This window comes from Fringilla coelebs, assembly GCF_963513975.1.
Source record: "Fringilla coelebs genome assembly, chromosome: 1".
Classification (NCBI taxonomy): Eukaryota; Metazoa; Chordata; class Aves; order Passeriformes; family Fringillidae; genus Fringilla; species Fringilla coelebs.
The window spans coordinates 24,655,832-24,675,204 of NC_140028.1; the positions used below are offsets into that span (position 1 = coordinate 24,655,832).

Consider the following 19,373-nt stretch of genomic DNA (forward strand, 5'->3'; position numbering starts at 1 on the left):
GAACACCTGCTTTGTTTATTGCTTCCTGTAGGAGGGAAAATGCAGCCTTGCCTACTCCAGGGCACCAAGCCTGTGAGTGCAGTGCCTTTGTGACTTTGGTGCTCTGCAGGCCAGTGCACCTAAATGTTGCTATTCCATCTGATAAAGACAGTACTCAAACTTTTGTACAGAATGAAGTGAACCAAAGTGTGTTAATGATGGTGTAGACCCTTTATTAGTTCAACTTTTATACAAAGTGTACTTCAAAGTGATACAAAGTGTTACCATTTCTTATACACACTAGAGATTAAGATCTGTTAGGCGCTGGTTTATCCTTGTGCATATAAAGGTAGAAAATGTAAATAGACTGGCAGCGACCCATAATGCTGGAAGACAGTTCAATGTTTACTCAGTTAATAGAAAGTTGCATAGAATTGTAGGTCTTTATAAAGGCATCTTCTGCGTGGTAAAATCTCCCTGACCTACCGTACTCCATCTGACAACAGTACGGGAGAAAGGCAAGGCTAGTACTGCTCCTGTCAATACTACCCAGCTTGTAAGGAAAGTGGCTGTAGAGAAGCACCATGCCAGAAACATCCAAGAGGACAGCACATGGAAAATTTCATTTGCAAGGCTACTAATTTCTATAAATTGTAGGAACTGTTTGTAACCAGGGACTATTAAAACGTTACTTCATACAAACACCTAAGAACAGTTCAGATAAAACCACTTTTGGCCAGTCAAAATACATCACTATAGCAGGTATTTTGCTTGACTGTGCAATTCCCTTCCCCTTCTATGCTACCAAGAAACTCCTGTATATGCAAGTTCTACATACCTTACTTAACCACTTGCTCTGAGTTTTGTTTTTGAATCCCCAGGCTTGGTACTGTGACGCTGTGTATCCACCTAACTGTGAATAAAGACTTAATCTCCATTAAATTCTAACGCCATGTTAACTCCCTGCTACATGCTGGCAGCTCACACTGGTAAACTGGCTGGTGGCACAAGCTGGTGAGGCCACATCTCTGCTTTTGGGCTGAAGAACAGTCACACCACACTTGTTCTCTCTCTTGGCTCTCCCTCTTCCAGCTGCAAAGAGACAGAAGCAGCAATTCAAAATACAATTTGCACAGTTACTGGTGCACTTGGAGCAGCAGTTCCACTTGTGAGGAAATGGAACTGATTTAAAGTGTTATTTAATATGAGAATAGTAATACCAGTAATTCCATGCTGGAATCCTCCTGTAATGCACTTTCAGCAGTGTCTCATGTAATGCTAAAGTATGATAATGACTTGGGAAGTATCATTTTCAAGTGAATGTCTTTAACTTATTTCAAGCCTAGTACAATATTTGGAATCTTAGTTTTTGTGAACAGGATTAACAGACTATTTGAAAGGCAGAAAAAAAATCCCTTGCTGCTGCTAACTGCTATTAAGAGCTGCATAATACATGAGACTGGAAAAGCAAGAAGTAGATGAAATATTAACTTAACAGGCTATTTAATGTCAGTCTAGTCAATTGTAAAACAGGTCAAATGATGATGATACTTCAATAATGCCACCCTGTGAGGGGTTCATTAGCAGAGGAAAATCTGAAGTGCAGAACCGTTACCAACCCAGAGGAATGGCATAAAGCTTGAAGTCACCAGAGGGACCTGATGCCATTAGCTACCATGTGTGTATTTAAAACATCTCTGAAAGTGCTTCTTTGCTGCTAAAGAAACCCAAAGTGACAGCCCATGCCAGCAGCTGCTGGACCCAACACACTGCCACATTTCCACACTGAAGTTCAGACTGTCAGAGCTTGACAGTGCAGCAGAAAGTCCTTCCTTGCCACCTAGGACATGTTTTCTCACAGTTTCATGTCCATCACTTAGGAAAAAGACAGCAGGCCAAATGCTAAGTAAACATTAAATAAACCCTATTTCCCATACTAGGAGGAGTTTAGTCAGAAATGTGTGGGTGAAGTTTCTAAAGCAAACAAATGCAGAGATCCCATTATGGGGAATGCACAGAGCAAATAGCTTGCTTTCTTCTGTGGTCAGAACAGAAAAGATTGGGTTACTGCCCTCTGACTCAGGAAAGATGATCCAGCTCATCAAGTTCTAATGGATTCTGAAGTAATTTTTGTCTTTACATTAGGCAAATTAGATAAAGTCACATCACAACCACACAGTTACAGTACACAAAAAAGCACTAACTGAATCTAATAGCACGAAATCCGCTGCTGCAAAAAAGCTTGAAAATCAGCGTGAATGCTGCAATAATGTCACGCAGAGCACAGACACTCACAGCTTGCTTGTTCAGAACACGAGAGTAACAGCATTCTTACTTTCTACCTATTGCTCTAATACACAAATTGATGTAAGTGAACTGACCCCTGAACATTTAGTGAATGAAGGTCTTCCCAAATTATAGCTACTTGTTTACTGCTTTAGATTATTAAATATGGCTGCTTAAGAGATGTGCTATGGCAGGAATTGGTGAGATTGCTAGTGCCCCAAATACTCTCAATTACTTTACAGAAGAGCTATTTGTGTCAGTTTTTAAATACACAAGACCAGTTTTTAAATACGTAAGACCTGAATATGTGCACACCTGCCTCAGTGGTACTAACGAAAGAGCAAGTTAGAAGGATTTATTAATGCCCAAAATTCAGACAGCTCTGACCACAAATCTTCATAATGTAGACTATGTGCTAAAGAAGATTGCTGCCTCTCTCTTTGGTTATGCTATTAGCCATAAAAGCATTGCTCTGAGCAACAGCAAGGCATGCACAGTAATGCAGTTGCTTTCTAAATGATAAAATTAACATATTTGGGTTGTTGAACCTGCACATATTTTCCTGACCCTCCAAAACTGACTTAATACATTCAGTAAACAGAAGACCAGGTATCTCTATAGATAGTCCACTGGTGAGCTGAGAATATGGCTTAGTTATACCACTGAAAGCAACATGAACAGGCTGTGTAAAAAGTTTGGAGAATGTCTTTGAACAGATTTCTCATGCAATGCTTATAGATAAATGCCTCCTAGATTTGTGGCTCTGTTAAAAAATCCTACTGCAAACTCTGAATCATAGAATCATCAAGGGTGGAAGAGACCAAGCTCAACTGCCAACCCAGAACTAGCCCCGCAACCTTACCATTGCTCAGCCCCAGATCCTGACAACTCTTCAACACCTCCAGGGATGGTGACTCCACCAGCTCCCTGAGCACCCTATTCCAACACTTGACCACCCTAACAGTGATTTTTTTTTTCTAACATCTAATCTGAATCTCCCTTCTCTGGGCTTAAGGCCATCTCCTCTTATCCTCTCGCTGTAGACACAGTAGTAGAGACCAGTACCCACCTGGCTACACCCTCCTTTCAGGGAGTTGTACAGAGTGAAGAGGTCCCCCCTGAGCCTCCTCTTCTCTAGACTAACAAACCCTTTAGCTCTTTCAGCTGCTCCTCACAAGACAAGCTTTCTAGACCTTACATGAGCTTTGTTGCCCTTTGTACTGAGCCCTAGGGAACACCACTAGTGACCAGCTGCCAACTAGACTTAGCTCTACTCCCCACCACTCTCTGGGCCTGACAACCAGCCAACTTTTTATCCATTGGAGAGTCCACCCATCCCAGTCCGAAGCAGCCAGTTTTTCAAGGAGGGTGCTGTGGAAGCTGGTGTGAAATGCTTTACTGAAGTCTAGATAAACAACATAGACAGCCTTTCCCTCATCTTCTCAGCAGGCCTCTTAGTCATATGAAATCAGATCAGTCAAGCAGGACCTGCCTTTCTTCAGTCTATGTTTTCTGGGCTTGATCTCTTGGTTGTCCCACATGTGCCATGTAATGGCACTCAGGATGATCTCTTCCAGAACCTTGCCCAGAGCTGAGGTCAGGCTGACAGGCCAGTAGTTCCCCAGATCAGCCTTCCAACCATTCTTGCAGATGGGTGTTATATCTGCTAATCTCCAGTCACCTGGAACTTCTCCAGTTAAGCAGGACTGCTGATAGATGACTGAAAGTGTTTTGGCAAACTCACATAATCACTAGGTTGGAAAAGACCTTCAAGATCATCGAGTCCAATGTATGCCCTAACTCCTCAACTAAACCATGGCACTGAATGCCACATCCAGTCTTTCCTTAAACACATCCAGGGATGGTGACTCCACCACCTCCCCGAGCCGGCCATTCCACTACTTTATCACTCTTTCCATGAAAAATTTCTTCCTAATATCCAACCTGTATTTCTCTTGATGCAGCTTGAGACTGTGTCCTCTGGTTCTGTCAGTTGCTCTCTGGTGAAAGAGACCAACCTGCACCTGACTACAGCCACCTTTCAGGAAGTTGTAGAGTGATAAGGTCACCTCTGAGTCTCCTTTTCTCCAGGCTGAACACCCCCAGCTCCCTCAGTCGTTCCTCACAGGCCCTCACCAGCCTTGCTGCTTCCTCTGGATGCACTCAAGCATCTCAACGTCTTTCCCAAACTGAGGGGCCAGAACTGGACACAGCACTCAAGGTGCGGCCTCACCAGTGCCAGTGAGTACATTTGCCAGTTCCCTCATTGCTCTGGGGTGGATTCCATCAGGGATCAGGGCCCACAGCCCTGTGAGTGTCTAACTGGCACAGCAGGTCACTAACCATCTCATCCGGGACTTTGGGGGCTTCACTCATCTGTCCATCAACAACTTCCATCTCAGGGAGTTTCCTGACGACAAGTGATCTCAATATTGAAGACTGAGGCAAAGAAGGCATTAAGTACCTCTGCCTTTTCCTCAACCCCTGTCACTACACCACCCTCTGGATTCAACTAATGGTGGAGACACTCCTTGACCCTCCTTTTGCTGTCAACATACTTATACAAACTTGTTTTGTTGTCTTTAACTGTAGTGGCCAAAGCAAATTCTAGCTGGGCTTCACCTCTTTTAATCTTCTTCCTACATGACCTTGTGACATCCTTATAGGCCCCCAAGTTACCTGACCCTCCTTGCAGAGATGATAAATTCTCTTTTCCCCCTATGTTCCAGCTTAAGTTCTCTGTTTAACTACACTGGTCTTTTTCCCATACAACTTGTCTTTCCACACATGGGGACAGTCTGTTCCTGAACATTTAACAATTCCTTTTTAAAGCACATCCAACCTTCCTGGACTCTTTGTCCTTCAGAATTGAGTTCCAAGGGACTTGGTCAATCAATGTCCTAAACAGGCCAAGGTCTGCCCCCCAAAGTCCAAGGCAGAAGTTTGGCTGGTGCCCCTCCTTACTTCACCCAGTATAGAAAAGCCTAACAGTTTGTGGTCACTCTGCCCAAGATGGACACTGACCATCTTAGCACCCACCAGTTTTTCTTTGCTCACAAGCAACAGCCCCCCCCTTCTGTTAGTTTCATTTACCAGTTGTGTTAGTTAGAAAGCTGTCTTCCACACATCCCAGGAACCCCCTAGGCTGCTTCCTTTCTGCTGTATTTCCAGCAGACATCTGGCAAGTTGAAGTCACCCATGAGCACAAAGGCTGGTGACCGTGAGGCCTCTGCCAGCTGCTTGTAGAATGCCTCATCAGCCTGTTCCTGGCGCGGTGGTCTCTAAGGGACCCCCACCGACATCTGCCCTGCTGACCTTCCCTGTCATCCTTACCCAGAGACACCCAACCATGTCATCTTCATCATCAATTTCAATACAATCAAAACACTCCCTATTGTACAGTGCTACCCAACCACCTCTCCTGCTTCGACTGCCTCCTCTAAAAAGCTGATATCCAGCCATTGCGGCACTCCCATGATGACAGTCATCCCACCATGTTTCTGTGATGGTGACAACATCAAAACCTTCCTGCTGAACAATGGCTTCCAGCTTCTCCTGCTTGCTGCCCACACTGTGTTGCTGAAGATGCACTTTAGCAGGGCCAACGGTTTTGCCTGCATCACAGACCTGCCACCCTAGGTTCATCTCCAGTGATCCTCCACTTTCTAAGGCGCACTTGACTGAGGTACATTTGCCTCAGGGGAGGCAGGGAATGGCTCTATCAATCAATCAATCTCTTCCTCAGATGCTCTAACATCCCTTAACCCTTCCACCCCTGCTTTGAGCTGTACTGCTAAGCAGAGCAGATCACTGAGCTACTCACACTCACTCAGGTGTTCTCTTACCCTCTGATGACAGTGCCAGGCTCTAGCACTCCCCGAAGCCTGCTTGAGCACTAACACAGATGTCTGAAGCCCAAGTGACTGTGCAAAAACTCATCTCTCATGCATCTCAAGTAGCTTTAAACTTGCCACAAGAAAATTCAGAATATTCTAGGTATTTATATATACTTCAAAGACATTGAGTACCAAATGACTGGTCTTATGCTTAAAAGATCCTGTAGAAATACCTGATAGTTTCACATATAAAAGCTTCAAATTCTTAAGTAAGAAGTAGATCCATTCCCACAAACGCAAAGTTATTCACACATCTGTTTAAAGGGTTTTAGGTTATTCTACTACCTTGGGCTTTAGTATTAGTCTCTTAAGTGTGTTATCAGCCTTGGAAATGAGAAGAAGCTCTAAAGCAACAGTCAACCTCACCCAAAGCTGTTACATAGCAGAAGAATTACAGTTTAAAGTGCTTGCTTTCCACCTTTGAAGTAAGACCTTCTTGTGACTACAAACAAACAAAATCTTATTAATTTCTATTACTGACTTACTAATTCTACTATTCACTTTTCCCCAAATTAAGTACATCCCAAATGGTCACATTTGCTTTTTTGTTTCAAACAGAGATACTGAAATGTTTTTTTCTTCCTGGTCCATAATAGTCTGTATCTTTGACTTTAAAAGGCTGTAGCTTTCAGTCTTGAAAGACTCCTTTAAGTGATGCAGTAAAGAGAGAACAAATCAAGTCTCCTTTCCCTTTTTATAAAAACATTAGCTAAAAATATGTCTTCTAATTACTGGTTTTAATGACCAGTATTCCCTCAGGAAAATAATCCTCTCTTTGTTTTTATGGCTCCAAAGGAAATACAGTTGTAATTTAGACTTCAAAAAAAAAAACCCAAGTAAATCAGAAATGATAAAGTTTACCAATCATTCAAAGAAAGTAGTTTGCCAGAAGCCAGTATTTGAAAAAAATGCTTTTTGAGCTTAGTACTATTTAGATAACTGTAACTTCCCTAGGTTTTCTTTTTACACTCTCTAGTCGCGTCAAAGGACGGAAATTTGACTTCCTGCTCCCCTCTGTAGTAGTTAATCTACAGTCCTTCTGCAGCCCCTTCAGCAGCTCCATTAACTCCCGTTTTTCCAGCTCTGCCTGCTCCAGCTCTTGACGGTGCTGCCTCTCCGCAGCCATCAGAGACCGTACATCTGACATCATTCGTGACATCTGACTCTGAAATGCAAACACAAATTTACTGCAAGAAACAAACCCTCTTCTAATGATGGCGCAATGAAGTCAAATTGGCCACACACTTAGGGTATGAAGTCTTCAGAATAAAACCCACCAAAATAATTTTGTGATAGTGCAACAAATGTAAACAACTTCAGACACAATCCAGCTTTCACCTTGTGGGATGGTCTTGTTCTAAAGATTCCAATATGTTTTTCAAAAACATTTTGTTTTCATATTTTGTTTCTTATGAAGTATGATAAGAAACAGCCAATATACCCACTTGTCGCTTTAATTTTCTATTTCAAGAATACAAACAAATATGGTTGTGGTTATGTTCAGATACATTCCTCAAGGATTTAACATCAAATTCAGTAAAAATAAAAATGTAAATGATAAATATTTAAAAACTTTATAAAGCTTTAAAGAACTATTGCTTTAAAAAGAATTTTTCTGTGATATAATAAAAAGAGGATGAATAAAAGGATAAGACAGCCTTGCTTGTTACTTGATGAAGTTTACTGTGAACCTTTCCAATCTTCTGATCACACTGCAAATACCAGTCTTGGCAGTAGGGCTCTGTGTCAGCTCTGGACTAAGCCACTTTGCATCGCAATTAAAAGTGGAGCTGGATGGTTAATTACATCCAGTTTGTGATGTATACTCTACATTTAGACACAGAAATCAGTTTCAGATTGATCTGTTGACAATGTTACACATGCACAGAACACGGGTGGAGTACCCAGGTGAGCTCCAGTGAACCTGAAGCAGATAAACCACAGGAATACAGCATCCAGCTAACTTCACAGAGCTTTGACAGTTTTGCTTCTCATACTTAATGCCATTTTCCTCTGTATGATACTTTATTTATAAAATAAGAAACTGCTACTGGGAAAAGCAAAAACCTAGATTATTAAGAAAGGAAAAAAAAAGGATTGTATTTACCTTCAGTTCTTCAATTTCATTTTGCAGAATACTCTCTTTTTGGACCATATGCCTTCTCTGTGAATCTAACCTTGACTCCATCTCATGTTTTGCCTCCTCCACTCTGCAGATCATTTCTGACCTGAAAAGTTTATTTCTCCTTGTTAAGTCTTGTAAGCAGAGAAAAGAATGATCTTCAAAATCCAGAAAGTCTTCTTGCAGCCAAGCAGACTGAACTGATTCCCATCAAGCTCTACAGGATGCCTCTGTAGAGGCATGATTTATTAATTTAAAAAGAAAAACAGCATAAAGAAGTGCATTGTGCCCAGGGACACTAAAGTGCCCATGAGGAGCCTATAGAGGGACAATCATATCATATTCCTCAAATAAAATATTCCAAGAGCTCAAGAAGGTGTATTTATGACTTTAAGTGATTTTCTGCTGTTTGCCTACAATATGTGCTTGCTGAGTGTTATGAAATAAGAGGCAGCCAAGATAAAAAGTCTGAATCCTATAGTAGGGCTAAACATGTAAGGAAGTGAGACAGCCCGAGTGTGTGGACATGGTGGGCACTTACAGGCACAGTTTAGTGGCCTGGCAGTGCCAGATTAACTGCTGGACTCAATGATCTTAAAGCTCTTTTTCAATCTAAATGATTCCATGGTTCCGTGTAATCTCGTTCACTTTTATGGTGGACACTAAATGACAGTATGCAGTAAACTGTTACAGCCTAGTCACTCACACAGCTCCACAGCCAAAACCAGATGGTACTACATTAACTTTTTGAGTTCAGAAACCAGGGAGCGGAATCACTTGTGTCTCAATGCATTTAAACCATATCTGAGCCTGATTTTACAGCAGTGTTCAAAAGCACAATACTTAGGAGCTGAAAGATAAAAATGGGAAGGAGCATGAGTGGGGGAAAAAACAAAGTAAAACTGGAATACATTGAAAAGGGAAAGCTACAGAAACCTACGTAGGAAGAAAACAATGATGCTGGTAAGAAGAGTCATATTCACCAACTGTTTATCTACCAGAACTTAAAAAAAAGCAAAATTAGACCTTCAGTGGTTGAATCTACCTGTACCTGCCAAAATACTTACAGATAAAAACTGAGAAGATAAAAATCTCAATTTGTAAAAACATGAACTAAATACAATTATTAAATAATGTGGCTTCATCTGCATAACAGGCCAATGGAAAAATTAAATTGCCAGCTTCCATTTTGTTAGGTTTTTTGTCATTTTAAATAGTAAGCTTGCAATTTTGTTCAACTGCAAGCAATGGCATTTTAAGATTTATGGTAACTTGGAAAAAAACGCCCAGCAACAAAACAATCAAACTAGCAAGAATTTAAAGTCTATGCTGACACATGAGAAAATTCTGGCCCGTTAGCATCAAGTAATTAATGGCCCGTTTAACACATACCAGAATCCAGTGCTAATATTTCAAAGTACTTCATGCAGTGACTGTCAGCCCAGCCCAGCCCAACCCAGGCGTGAGAGAAAGAGAAGCTTTGTACCGAAGCAGCTCCAGCTCTGTCCTCAGCTCTGCCACACAGTTGTGCTGCGTGTCCTCGGCGCTGAGGATGGTGTAGCCGCAGCCGTTGGGGCACTCCCGGCTCCGGTACTCGCACACCGCCAGGTGCCCGTCCAGGTTACGCCGCTCGATCTGCACCGTACAACCTGAGCAGGGGGAGCAAGGCAAGACAGCCATCTACAACAAAAGCGTTTTGAGTCATTCCAAACAAAAACACTCAAGAAAGGAAGGTGAGAGAAGTGATTTCCTTAGGATATGAAACATGACAGTTACACATATGTAGCTACTCATACAACGCTGTTAAGAGGCCTTACTAAGATACTTATCCATCAACTGAAAATACTGAAAGGCTGGAAGGAGATATTTTCTGTAAAGTCTTCTACTGCTGGTCTGGCATCAAGTCAACTTCAGTAATGACAATCCTGATGCCAAGCTAAGACACAAGCAGCTTGCCTGTGCTACCATCATAGATTGCAATGACTGGAATTTATAAAGAATACAAATGTGTAAAAAAATATTATGCTATCAAACTTAGAGAGAAGTCCAAAGATATAGTAAAGAGAGATGTGGGTGAGATAGAACGTGAAATTTTTTTGCATACAATTTGTTGGTCTTGTCCATAACATACTAGACCATAATAAGTCAGAACATTTATTTATGAACATTTAATAACTCATACAAAGATAGAAATATTTCCACAGAAATTCTAGGATACAAACTTTGCAGTTCTGTAGTGATTAAAAGTAAAATGTAAAGAATCAAAAATAAGCACTATATAAATTATTGCTGTATTTAACACTCTAAACTTGAAGTTTGTAGTCTCAACTTATGAAATCAAGCTTGGGAAGTTTGTAGTTTCATTGTTGAGACTCACTTTGTTGAAGTACACACTTGCATTTAATTTGAAGAGAATATCAACTTAAGGAAACTGAAACAATGGAGTATTGAAACTTCCCAATAAACCAAACCAGAAAATGAAAAATGAGTTCTCTAGAAGAGCTTTACTAATAAATGCAATGATCTATAATTGAGGTACTCAAAATACACTCCAAGTATTTTTGGGAAAGAGCTGAAGAGATGTAAGAGCTTTCACACCCCAAACACTAGACACCCAGTGCCGTGTAAAAACACCAATCTGTAAACCACTGTAAAATACATAAATCTGTAAAACACTACTGTTTCTGTAGGAAGTAGAACAGGTGAATCAATCATCTGCAGAAGTCACTTCTGAGAAAAATTATAACTTCTAGCAGAGCAATTCTAGTACCTTAATCATCTCATAATTAATTACAATGGCAGACTCTCAACTATGCCCTTAGCATCATTAATTAGATTTTAACTTTATCTAGGAACAGACAACATTTCAAATGAATTGAACTGGGAAATTTTAACACTATGTTCCTTTTTAGAGGTATGTTTCTTTCTCAGGAGGTGTAGCCTTGCTTTAAATAAAAACCTCAACATGAACAATTCTAACTAGAATTTGGATTAGAGTAATTCTTATTTCCAAGATATGTTCTTGTTAAAGCTATGTCACAGAGCTGACAGCTGCACATGCACCAGGCAACCAGGTGTTTTATAAATAAATTATGATCCCTAAGTCTTCTGCAGGGGCTACTGCATTCATTCAAACATCAAAACAGGCAGTCAGAACTGGGAAAAAACCTCATAACTTGACAGAAAGCAAAACTAATGCACTACTACATTTTCATACATTTGAAGTTAATAATTTTCATTTTGGTTAGTTTTTGGATAAGAAAAAGTTGCTAATCATCATGACAGCCATAAACTGGTACTATATTTTGTTCAAAAACACTGCTGTAAAGAGCAGATCGCACCAAAACTTTGAATTTCTGTTAGAAAATAATGACCATTATTGCAGTTCTGTTGATGGGAAAATAATAAACGTGTTTGTTTAATATAAAGAATTCAACTTCTTTGAATGTTACTCACCAGCATTGGAGCAAGGTATCTGACTGTACTCACACTCCCTTTCATGCCTGTCTATAGACTCCAGAGAACAAACCATTTCACAGCCATACTCTCTGTTTCTGCAATGCAGCTGAAGACGGTTTAAATCATTTTTCATGTATCTACATGCAAAGAAAAGAATTTGTCCTTAAATCTCGGAACACTATTGAAAAATTTGTACTTTCAACTTTTGGGAAAAGAAAGCAAGATTCCAATCTCCATCAGGAAAAATTGTGAGTAACTAGCTGAATTTATTTATTTTAAAAAAAATTCAAATGACCATATCAGGAAAAAACCGTTTGAAACAAACAATGTTAATGAAAAATTCAGTCTCCAAATTTAAATGTGCAAATGAAATCTTTCTTTTTGAATAGTTTTTAATTGTGACCTTTCACTGGCTCAGCAGATATTATCAATAACAAACACCAGGGATACTCATTTGCCATTTAAGTTCTGTGTTTCTCAACATGCCAGACTAAAGGACTACAGTGAGCAGACAAAACAATCTAAAAATTAAATTCTAGTGCTCTGTCTACACTATAGCTGACTTCCAGATAGTAAAATCTCATGAATGAAAAATTACATTATGAGTACTAACAAAGTTAAATTTACTGTAGCTGGAGACTTTAAATACATAATTGTTAATCTGGGCAAGATTAGACAATGCAGGTGTTAAATAGTAAGTAGCATTTACTGTTGAAACTGTTTTGTCCTGACACTAGCAGGAATTACAGTTTAAAATAGAACAGTTTGTTTGGGAAAGACCAACAACAATCATATGGTTCAACTGCCTGACCAGTTATAGAAGGCACTAGTGAGAACAGCCTGCTTTACATGACAAGGTGGTTCACAACAGATATTCCTATGTCTAAAGATCTTTTTTAAAAAGAATTTGAAGGTCAGAAATTTGATTAATATCTCCAGGAATTGTTAATTACAAACTCCACCAGACATCTAACTAAGACTGAAAAGAAAAGAGATACTGAGTGTGTAGTGACTGTCATCAAGAGTTGCTTTGCTTGCTTTCTCTAAACTCAAGTATGGAAAAGTTTTGATGCTGTAAAGGACATTCACAATAATATCCAGACAGGCATCTGGAATCAACATTCAACTAAGTGTCCTCTCAGTTTTCAAATCCTAACACCCTACCAGTTAGTTATAATAAATAGAAAATGCTAATGCTTTCATTTAAGTAAGTATTTGGTGTCTACCACAGGGATACTGGATAAAGACAGCCTGAGCAACAGTATCGACAGGAGATGAAGCTGTGCAATACAAAACTGAGAAATCCTAAATTCACGTAATTTCAACACACAGCAAGATTACTGGATACCTATAGAGAGGTCGTAGCAAAGACACATCAATCACTTGTCTGTCTTCAGGGCAGTTACTGTGATGAACAAGCCACCCATGGATACAGGCAGTGCAGAAAGCGTGTTCGCAAGGAGCCTGCAGTGGATCTTCCAACACGTCTCGGCAGATGGAGCACAACAGCCCTTCGTTAACATAGCCCACGAAGCGCTCAATATCATAACCCATGCTCTCCACGCCTTCAACCTGTGCAAAAACCCCAAGCACACAGAAATAAAGCAATCTTTGTGCTGAATTTGTATGAAAATCCACAAAGAGGCCTGAAAGCAATTCTAAAAACATGGAGACCATAAAATGAATAAAGAAGTGAATGTGTGAATTCACACATTTCCGAGACTTTCAGATTTAAGTGGGAATTTGAGACTTGTACTGCTGGATGTCAGAATCACAGTTTTCTATCAAGAAATTCTGAACTCTGAAAGCAAAGAATTTGGCACAGCAGAGCTGCACTTCTTCTGAACACTGTTATTAAACAGAATTTTAGCAGCCACTGTGAATCATACCGTTTATTTACGTGAATTCTACTTGAAGCAGAAACAACACACAAGTTCAAATGCAAATGTTTGCTTTCCATTTTAATACCTTTCATACAATGCCTAACAAACTTACAAAATGGTGTTCTTACCAACAACAACTGTGGCACTTTCAGCTAGCAAATTCTGAATTGATCAATTGCACATCATTTAAGATGGTGCTTTCATACTGAAAAAAAGATTCTCTAGTCACTGTAGACCTCCATTTCATGGGAACACATGGAATTTCCACATGCTTAAAGACATACTTAATATTCAGGAAGTAAAAGAAGCCAAAACTGCAGATAACCGTGAAATCATGAAGAGCTACTGTCTTTTCCTACATGATCTATTTTATAAAACTGAGAAGCTTTTGAATGGATTTGAAAGCTTTGTGAAAAAGAACTAATGGGCAATCTGCCTTCATCTAAATTCTATCATGAAAAACCTTGTGGAATTTGGCAAGACTCCATAGAACTTGCTTTAAAAAATAAGTTTTAGGCTCCACATTGCTCCTTGACATACAAAGTTACTTTTGTAAACCCACTGAGACTTGTGAAAGGTTTTCATTAGTTGTGAGGTTTTCTAATTAAAATAGAAAAGAAGGATATCTTACCTTTGTAGATTTTACTACATATATATGTAGTTTGTCCAAATACTTCAAAACAGTTTTCTGATCAGTAAGGCATGTTCAGTTTCTTCCTTCAGTTTCTCCTCACTGCTTTATTATGCCTATGAGAAAAATTAGAAAGACTAAGGCTCAGAGTGTTTCCTAAGTTACTGGGTCCTATGTCAGCCAGCTACTGAATAGATGCTGTCCTAACAGCCCATTCAAACCAAGTTTCACAAAGCAAGCCGCTGAAAACCTACAATTCAACACAGGAGAATTGACTAGATTAGGGTGAAAGTAATCATCAGTCTCTGTTTCAGTTACTACTGATGCAGATATTAATCACAAAACTGAACACCCTGCTGATGATCAATTTTGAAGCCAGTTTTGTTTGTAAGACTGAAGACAACAGAATTAGTATTATTGAAAAATAGCAACTGAAATATGGTAAAATTTTATTCCTCAAAAAGATGGAAGTTCCTTATTGACCTCTTCTAATCCAGTCATGACAGGCAGTTCATTTTTAAAATAAAACTATTACAGTCAAATTTGTTGTATTGTCAAATATCATTGCTGTGTAGCGTAACTAGGGTTCCTCACTTAAAACATCATGAAAGATAAAATTATTAAACCCCTTAAGTTATGCTAGAGGACTTAAACTGCATATATAGATTAGATAATATGAACTGTAAGCCTAACACTTTGATTCGATTTTGTGGACCCAAGAGGATTCTGCTTTTAGAAAACTTTCAATGACAGGTAAGAGAGCAAAATTACTTTTACTGTCCTAGAGTTTCTGTTCTACTGGAATTGTGGATACTGTGAGCTACATTTTGCACAAACGCTGCTAGTCCCTGAGGACCAAGTCTTCAAGACACTCTTCAGCATATTTTAACAAGTTTGAAGACTAACAGAATGCAGGAAAGAGTATTTTTATCAAATGGGGAACAAAAACTTTATTTGTGTTGGACAGAGAAACCAAGTGCAACAGCCACAACAATATATATATATTATATACATATGCCTCTGTATATAAATATATATGGATGTATAAAGCCCCAGCCAAACTGAAGTTCAAATGAAGAGTGGATGGGAACTTTGAGGCAAAAAATACAATCAAGTGGGATTCTTCAGGACATTTTGAAGACTCATGTTGGACCAGCGAAACACAGTGCTGGAACCCTTGTGGCCATGGATCTGGGACCTACAACAACAGCTGTTACTTAAGTCCCAGACTTCTTCCAATAGAAGTTTCCTGACCTGAAGAATCAGAGATGTTTTATTTTCTTACCAACTTCAAGAGATGAACCTTAGTCAAAAGATAAGCAGAGGGAGAGCATCTGATCAATGTAACGCACTTTAGCAGTACAGATCCCTTTACCCAGAATCTTTACCACAAAATGAGATAATTTTCAACTTCTGCTTATCCCTAGAAATGTCTCTCTTCTCCATTTGGCCTCAAAATTTATTTCCCCAATTTCACTAGAATTCACCAGTTGTCACACTACTTTTTTTGATTGCATGTAGAAATTACATTATTTTGTTGAGAGATGTCAGTTGCTTAAGCAAATAACTTCTAAATAGAATAAGTCACATAGAATTATAATACTGTGTGATTTAGAATGCTGTTTGCTTATATCTACTTGCTTAGCATATGTAGCTTGGGTTGCTGGAAGCCTTAGGCTGGAAGCTGTGGACTTTTGCCTAAACATGCTTTTGGCAGGAACTGAGTTAATTTCCTTAGCAATTTTCCCAGTAGCTGGTACAGAGCTGTGCTTTGCCTTTAGAATGAGAAGAATGTTGCCAACACACCAATGTTTTAGTTGTTGCTAAGTAATGTTTATCCTAAGTCTAGGACTTTATTTTAGTTTCCCGTGCTCTACCGGGGAGCAGGTGCACAAGTAGCACAAACCAGAAGATAAGGAGCTCACCGTGATCAGCAGAAGCTGCAACTCAAGATACGAACAGTTAATAGCTTGCCTGCATGGACATGGAGAGAGAATCCAATAAGCTGTTAGAAGACCCCAGACCAAAAATCACCACTGGACAACAAGGGCCGTGTGAAGAGCATGTAGGGGAGGGTGCATAAATTGTAAGGGTATCATTGTGCAGAGATTTCTTTGTTTGGGAGACAAAGCACAGAAACTATGACAAGCTATTTGCTTCTTATTGTTTCATATGTTTTATTTTTCCCTGCGGTTCTGGACAAGCAAAAATCTCCTCCAGACTTCAGAGGCATCAAGCGATTTTTCAACAGCTGTCATCCCACGTTCTTTGCCAGGCAGATGCACATCCAAAACCAGCCTTGAGCTGTGGATTCCACTGTCCTCAAAGAAAGAATTGGTATGGATATGGTAAGAAGAATACAGGTGGGATGTAGTTTCCATCGACATCATCACATAGGTTGCTAAATGCCTGGCACTAATCAAAGGTATTCCACTGTGAAAGTCAGGACACTGAAAAGAAATTAGTGACCTTCATTTTTGCATCTGCAGTAGCTTCTGATTTTTAAAAAAATGCTTCTTTCTCATGAGACAAAACAAAGCATAACTGTTTGAAAGTCTGGAGTGAACCATGACAGAACGACTGATGTGCATGGCTGAGACAGCATTTTCAGAAATGCTGCAAGAACAGAGTCTATGCAGGGCCCAGGGAGGAGGTGACACTGAGACATGACATTTCTTCAGCCTTTATTTTCACAAATTCTGCTATAATTTAGTGTGGTTTTTGCCACTCTGACACTGTAAGCCACTTCAAGCCACCATCAGTGCCCAAAGGGGCAGACTCACCCCTTCAGCTGTGACTGTACAAGTGGTTTCTCAGGCACTTGATGCATCACTCTCAGTAACTGACCTGTTTTAAGACTGAATTGGGGGAAAAAAAAAATTAACTTTAGCAGTTTTCTTACAGTAGCCCAAGCCTATCTATCCACAAATTAATGTGCTCCCCAACTCCCTCCACCCCCGCCTTTGAATCAGTGAGAAAATTTAATTTGCCCCTTTCCTGAACTGGCTCATGCAACTCACCATATACACCCTGATTTGATTTGTTAGGTTAGAATTTCTTGTAGATGGCTCAGCAAAAGCTCTAGGGACTGTGTAAGCAGGGCATGACCAGGGATAAGAAACTGCAGCCAGAGCAGAAAGGGAAGAAAGAGAGACAGCAGCAGTCAAGGATGCTGAGGGATGCTACTCCCTCAACTCAGCTCCCCAGACTGGTATATTGGGGAGCTGGATGAATATTCATGTAAGAAAAAAGGAACAGAGGAGAGTAAGAGTACATGAACAGCAACACCACCTTACACTGATGCAAACAACTGATTTTTTTTTTTTAAAGCTTATATAAAATTTATAAGCCAATTTAAGGCCTCTACCAGGAACTATATAACAACTATAGCTATTCTGACAAAGAACACTTTTGTACAACACTTGCTGTCCTGCAAAGCCTACTCAGAACAGCGTCATCCATGACCCGCCTGGCACAGAGTCCAGAGAAGGGCAATGGAGTTGGTGAAAGAACTGGAGCACAAGTCCTATGAGGAGCGGCTAGTGGAGTTGGGGCTGTTTGGCCTGGAGAAGAAGGGGCTCAGAGGGGACCTTATCGGTCCACCTGAAAGAAGACAGTAGCCAGGTGAGGGCTGGTCTCTTCTCCCACGCAGCCAGCGACAGGATGAGAGGCCACCGGCTCAGGCTGCGCCGGGGGTTGGGTTTCAGTTGGACGGCAGGAAGAATTTCTTCAAAGAGGGTGGTCCGCCATTGGAATGGGCTTGATGATCCCAGAGGTCTTTTCCAACCTAATTAATTCTGTGACCACCTTCGAGGCGGTGCAGGGTCGGGCTCTGCCAGCCCGAGCCAAGCCCAGGGTCAGAGGAGCTCTCTCCCGTCGGAGCTGTGGGAGGGGGAAGTTTTGTACAGCTAACAGGGGAAAGGCCTCCGGATTCGGCCTGGGAAGGCGCTTCAGGGGCGGACAACGGTCTTGGTCACAGAGCACAGAGCTGGTCTGGAAACATCTGGAGAAGCGACGCGACACTAAGAAACAGCACCTGCGCTGCCTCGGGCAGCGACAAACACCCCTACAGCTGCACACACCCTTCCCCACACGGCAGAGATGCCGCCGGCGGCCCGGCGCAGGGCCCTGACAACCGCTGAGCACAAACCCCGCGCAGCGCCTCCCGCCCCGGGCCCAGCCCCGCCGGACCCGCTCGCCCCCGGCCCGCTCGGGGCCGCGGCCCCGCTCACTCACCCCGCCCGCCGCCGCTCGCTGCCGCGCAGCCCGGGTTCCCTTTACGGCCGCTCTCGCCTGACGGCGGCGTGGCGGGCGGCCGCTCCGCCATGCTGTGTGTGGCACAGACCCCGCAGGCCGGCTATGCGCATGCGCACGGCAGCGCCTTTCCAGGGCCCCGTCCCGCGGCTCGGCCCCAGCGCACGCGCGCCCGGCGGGAAGGGAAGGGAAGGGAAGGCCGCGCAGGGCGCATGCGCGGTGCGGCCGGTGGGGCTGCCGGGAGAGCGCGGCGGGACAATTGAGCGCAGAGGCGGGACCGGCGCAGGGAGCGCAGGTACGGGAGCCACGGGAGGTGCGGGCGGGGGATCCGGTGGAAGTGACCCTGGGAAAGACCCTACAAATGATCTAGGTCCAAGCCCCTTGCAGGGACATCTTTCACTAGATCAGGGTGTTCAGAGCTTCATTCAACCTGGCCTTTAGCGATGGGGCATCCACAAGTTCTCTGGGCAGCCTGTTCCAGCGCCTCACCATCCTCAGAATGAAGAATTTCTAACTTCTACATGTGATCTAAACCCGCTCCCTCAGTTTGAAGCCATTCCCCCTTGTCTTTTCACTACATGCTCTTGTAAAAATTCCTTACAGCTACTTCTGATCTGAAGCGATTTTTCAGTAATGTTGATGTTCAAGGCGATGCACTCGCTGCCTGCAATTTAACTGAGTAAAAGCTGATGCTGTCTCACGTCTCTGCAGTTGCCCACAGCCCCTGTTCTGTCCCTGCACCTGTGCCTGCAGTGCCTCTTCAAACACTCCACGAGCAGCTGTTGATTTTGGGCCGACATGGGCATTGTGGCTGCCGTCAGCAGAGCTCCGTGCACACGTGTTGAACTGGATGTGTAAAATCT

General features: G+C 41.7%; 1 protein-coding gene across 2 annotated transcripts; it reads right to left on the reverse strand.

The window, feature by feature from the left end:
* Nucleotides 1–196: 196 nt before the first annotated feature.
* Nucleotides 197–18,606, reverse strand: LOC311161262 (RING finger protein 151-like). 2 transcript variants are annotated; one of them, XM_084218672.1, is made up of 8 exons: nt 18,493–18,606; nt 17,040–17,114; nt 14,257–14,372; nt 13,091–13,314; nt 11,740–11,879; nt 9,770–9,932; nt 8,269–8,389; nt 197–7,326 (listed from the first exon to the last, which is right to left on the reverse strand). In XM_084218672.1, exons 4-8 carry the CDS (start codon nt 13,294–13,296, stop codon nt 7,093–7,095), a joined length of 864 nt encoding a protein of 287 aa, XP_084074798.1. In that variant the 5' UTR covers nt 13,297–13,314; nt 14,257–14,372; nt 17,040–17,114; nt 18,493–18,606; the 3' UTR covers nt 197–7,092. The 2 variants fall into 2 exon arrangements, with proteins under 2 accessions (XP_084074798.1, XP_084074799.1); XM_084218673.1 differs by having other exon boundaries at nt 17,860–18,522.
* Between the last annotated feature and the right edge of the window lie 767 nt (nt 18,607–19,373).

What these genes read in the sequence shown, in the direction of transcription:
- LOC311161262 (XM_084218672.1), bottom strand. Translation starts at nt 13,296, where the DNA reads ATGGGTTATGATATTGAGCGCTTCGTGGGCTATGTTAACGAAGGGCTG. An exon ending in ACAGAGCTGGAGCTGCTTCG is followed by an intron (nt 8,390 to 9,769) that starts GTACAAAGCTTC and finishes TAAACTTTTCAG; the next exon opens with GTCAGAAATGATCTGCAGAG. An exon ending in ATGAAATTGAAGAACTGAAG is followed by an intron (nt 7,327 to 8,268) that starts GTAAATACAATC and finishes TTTGCATTTCAG; the next exon opens with AGTCAGATGTCACGAATGAT.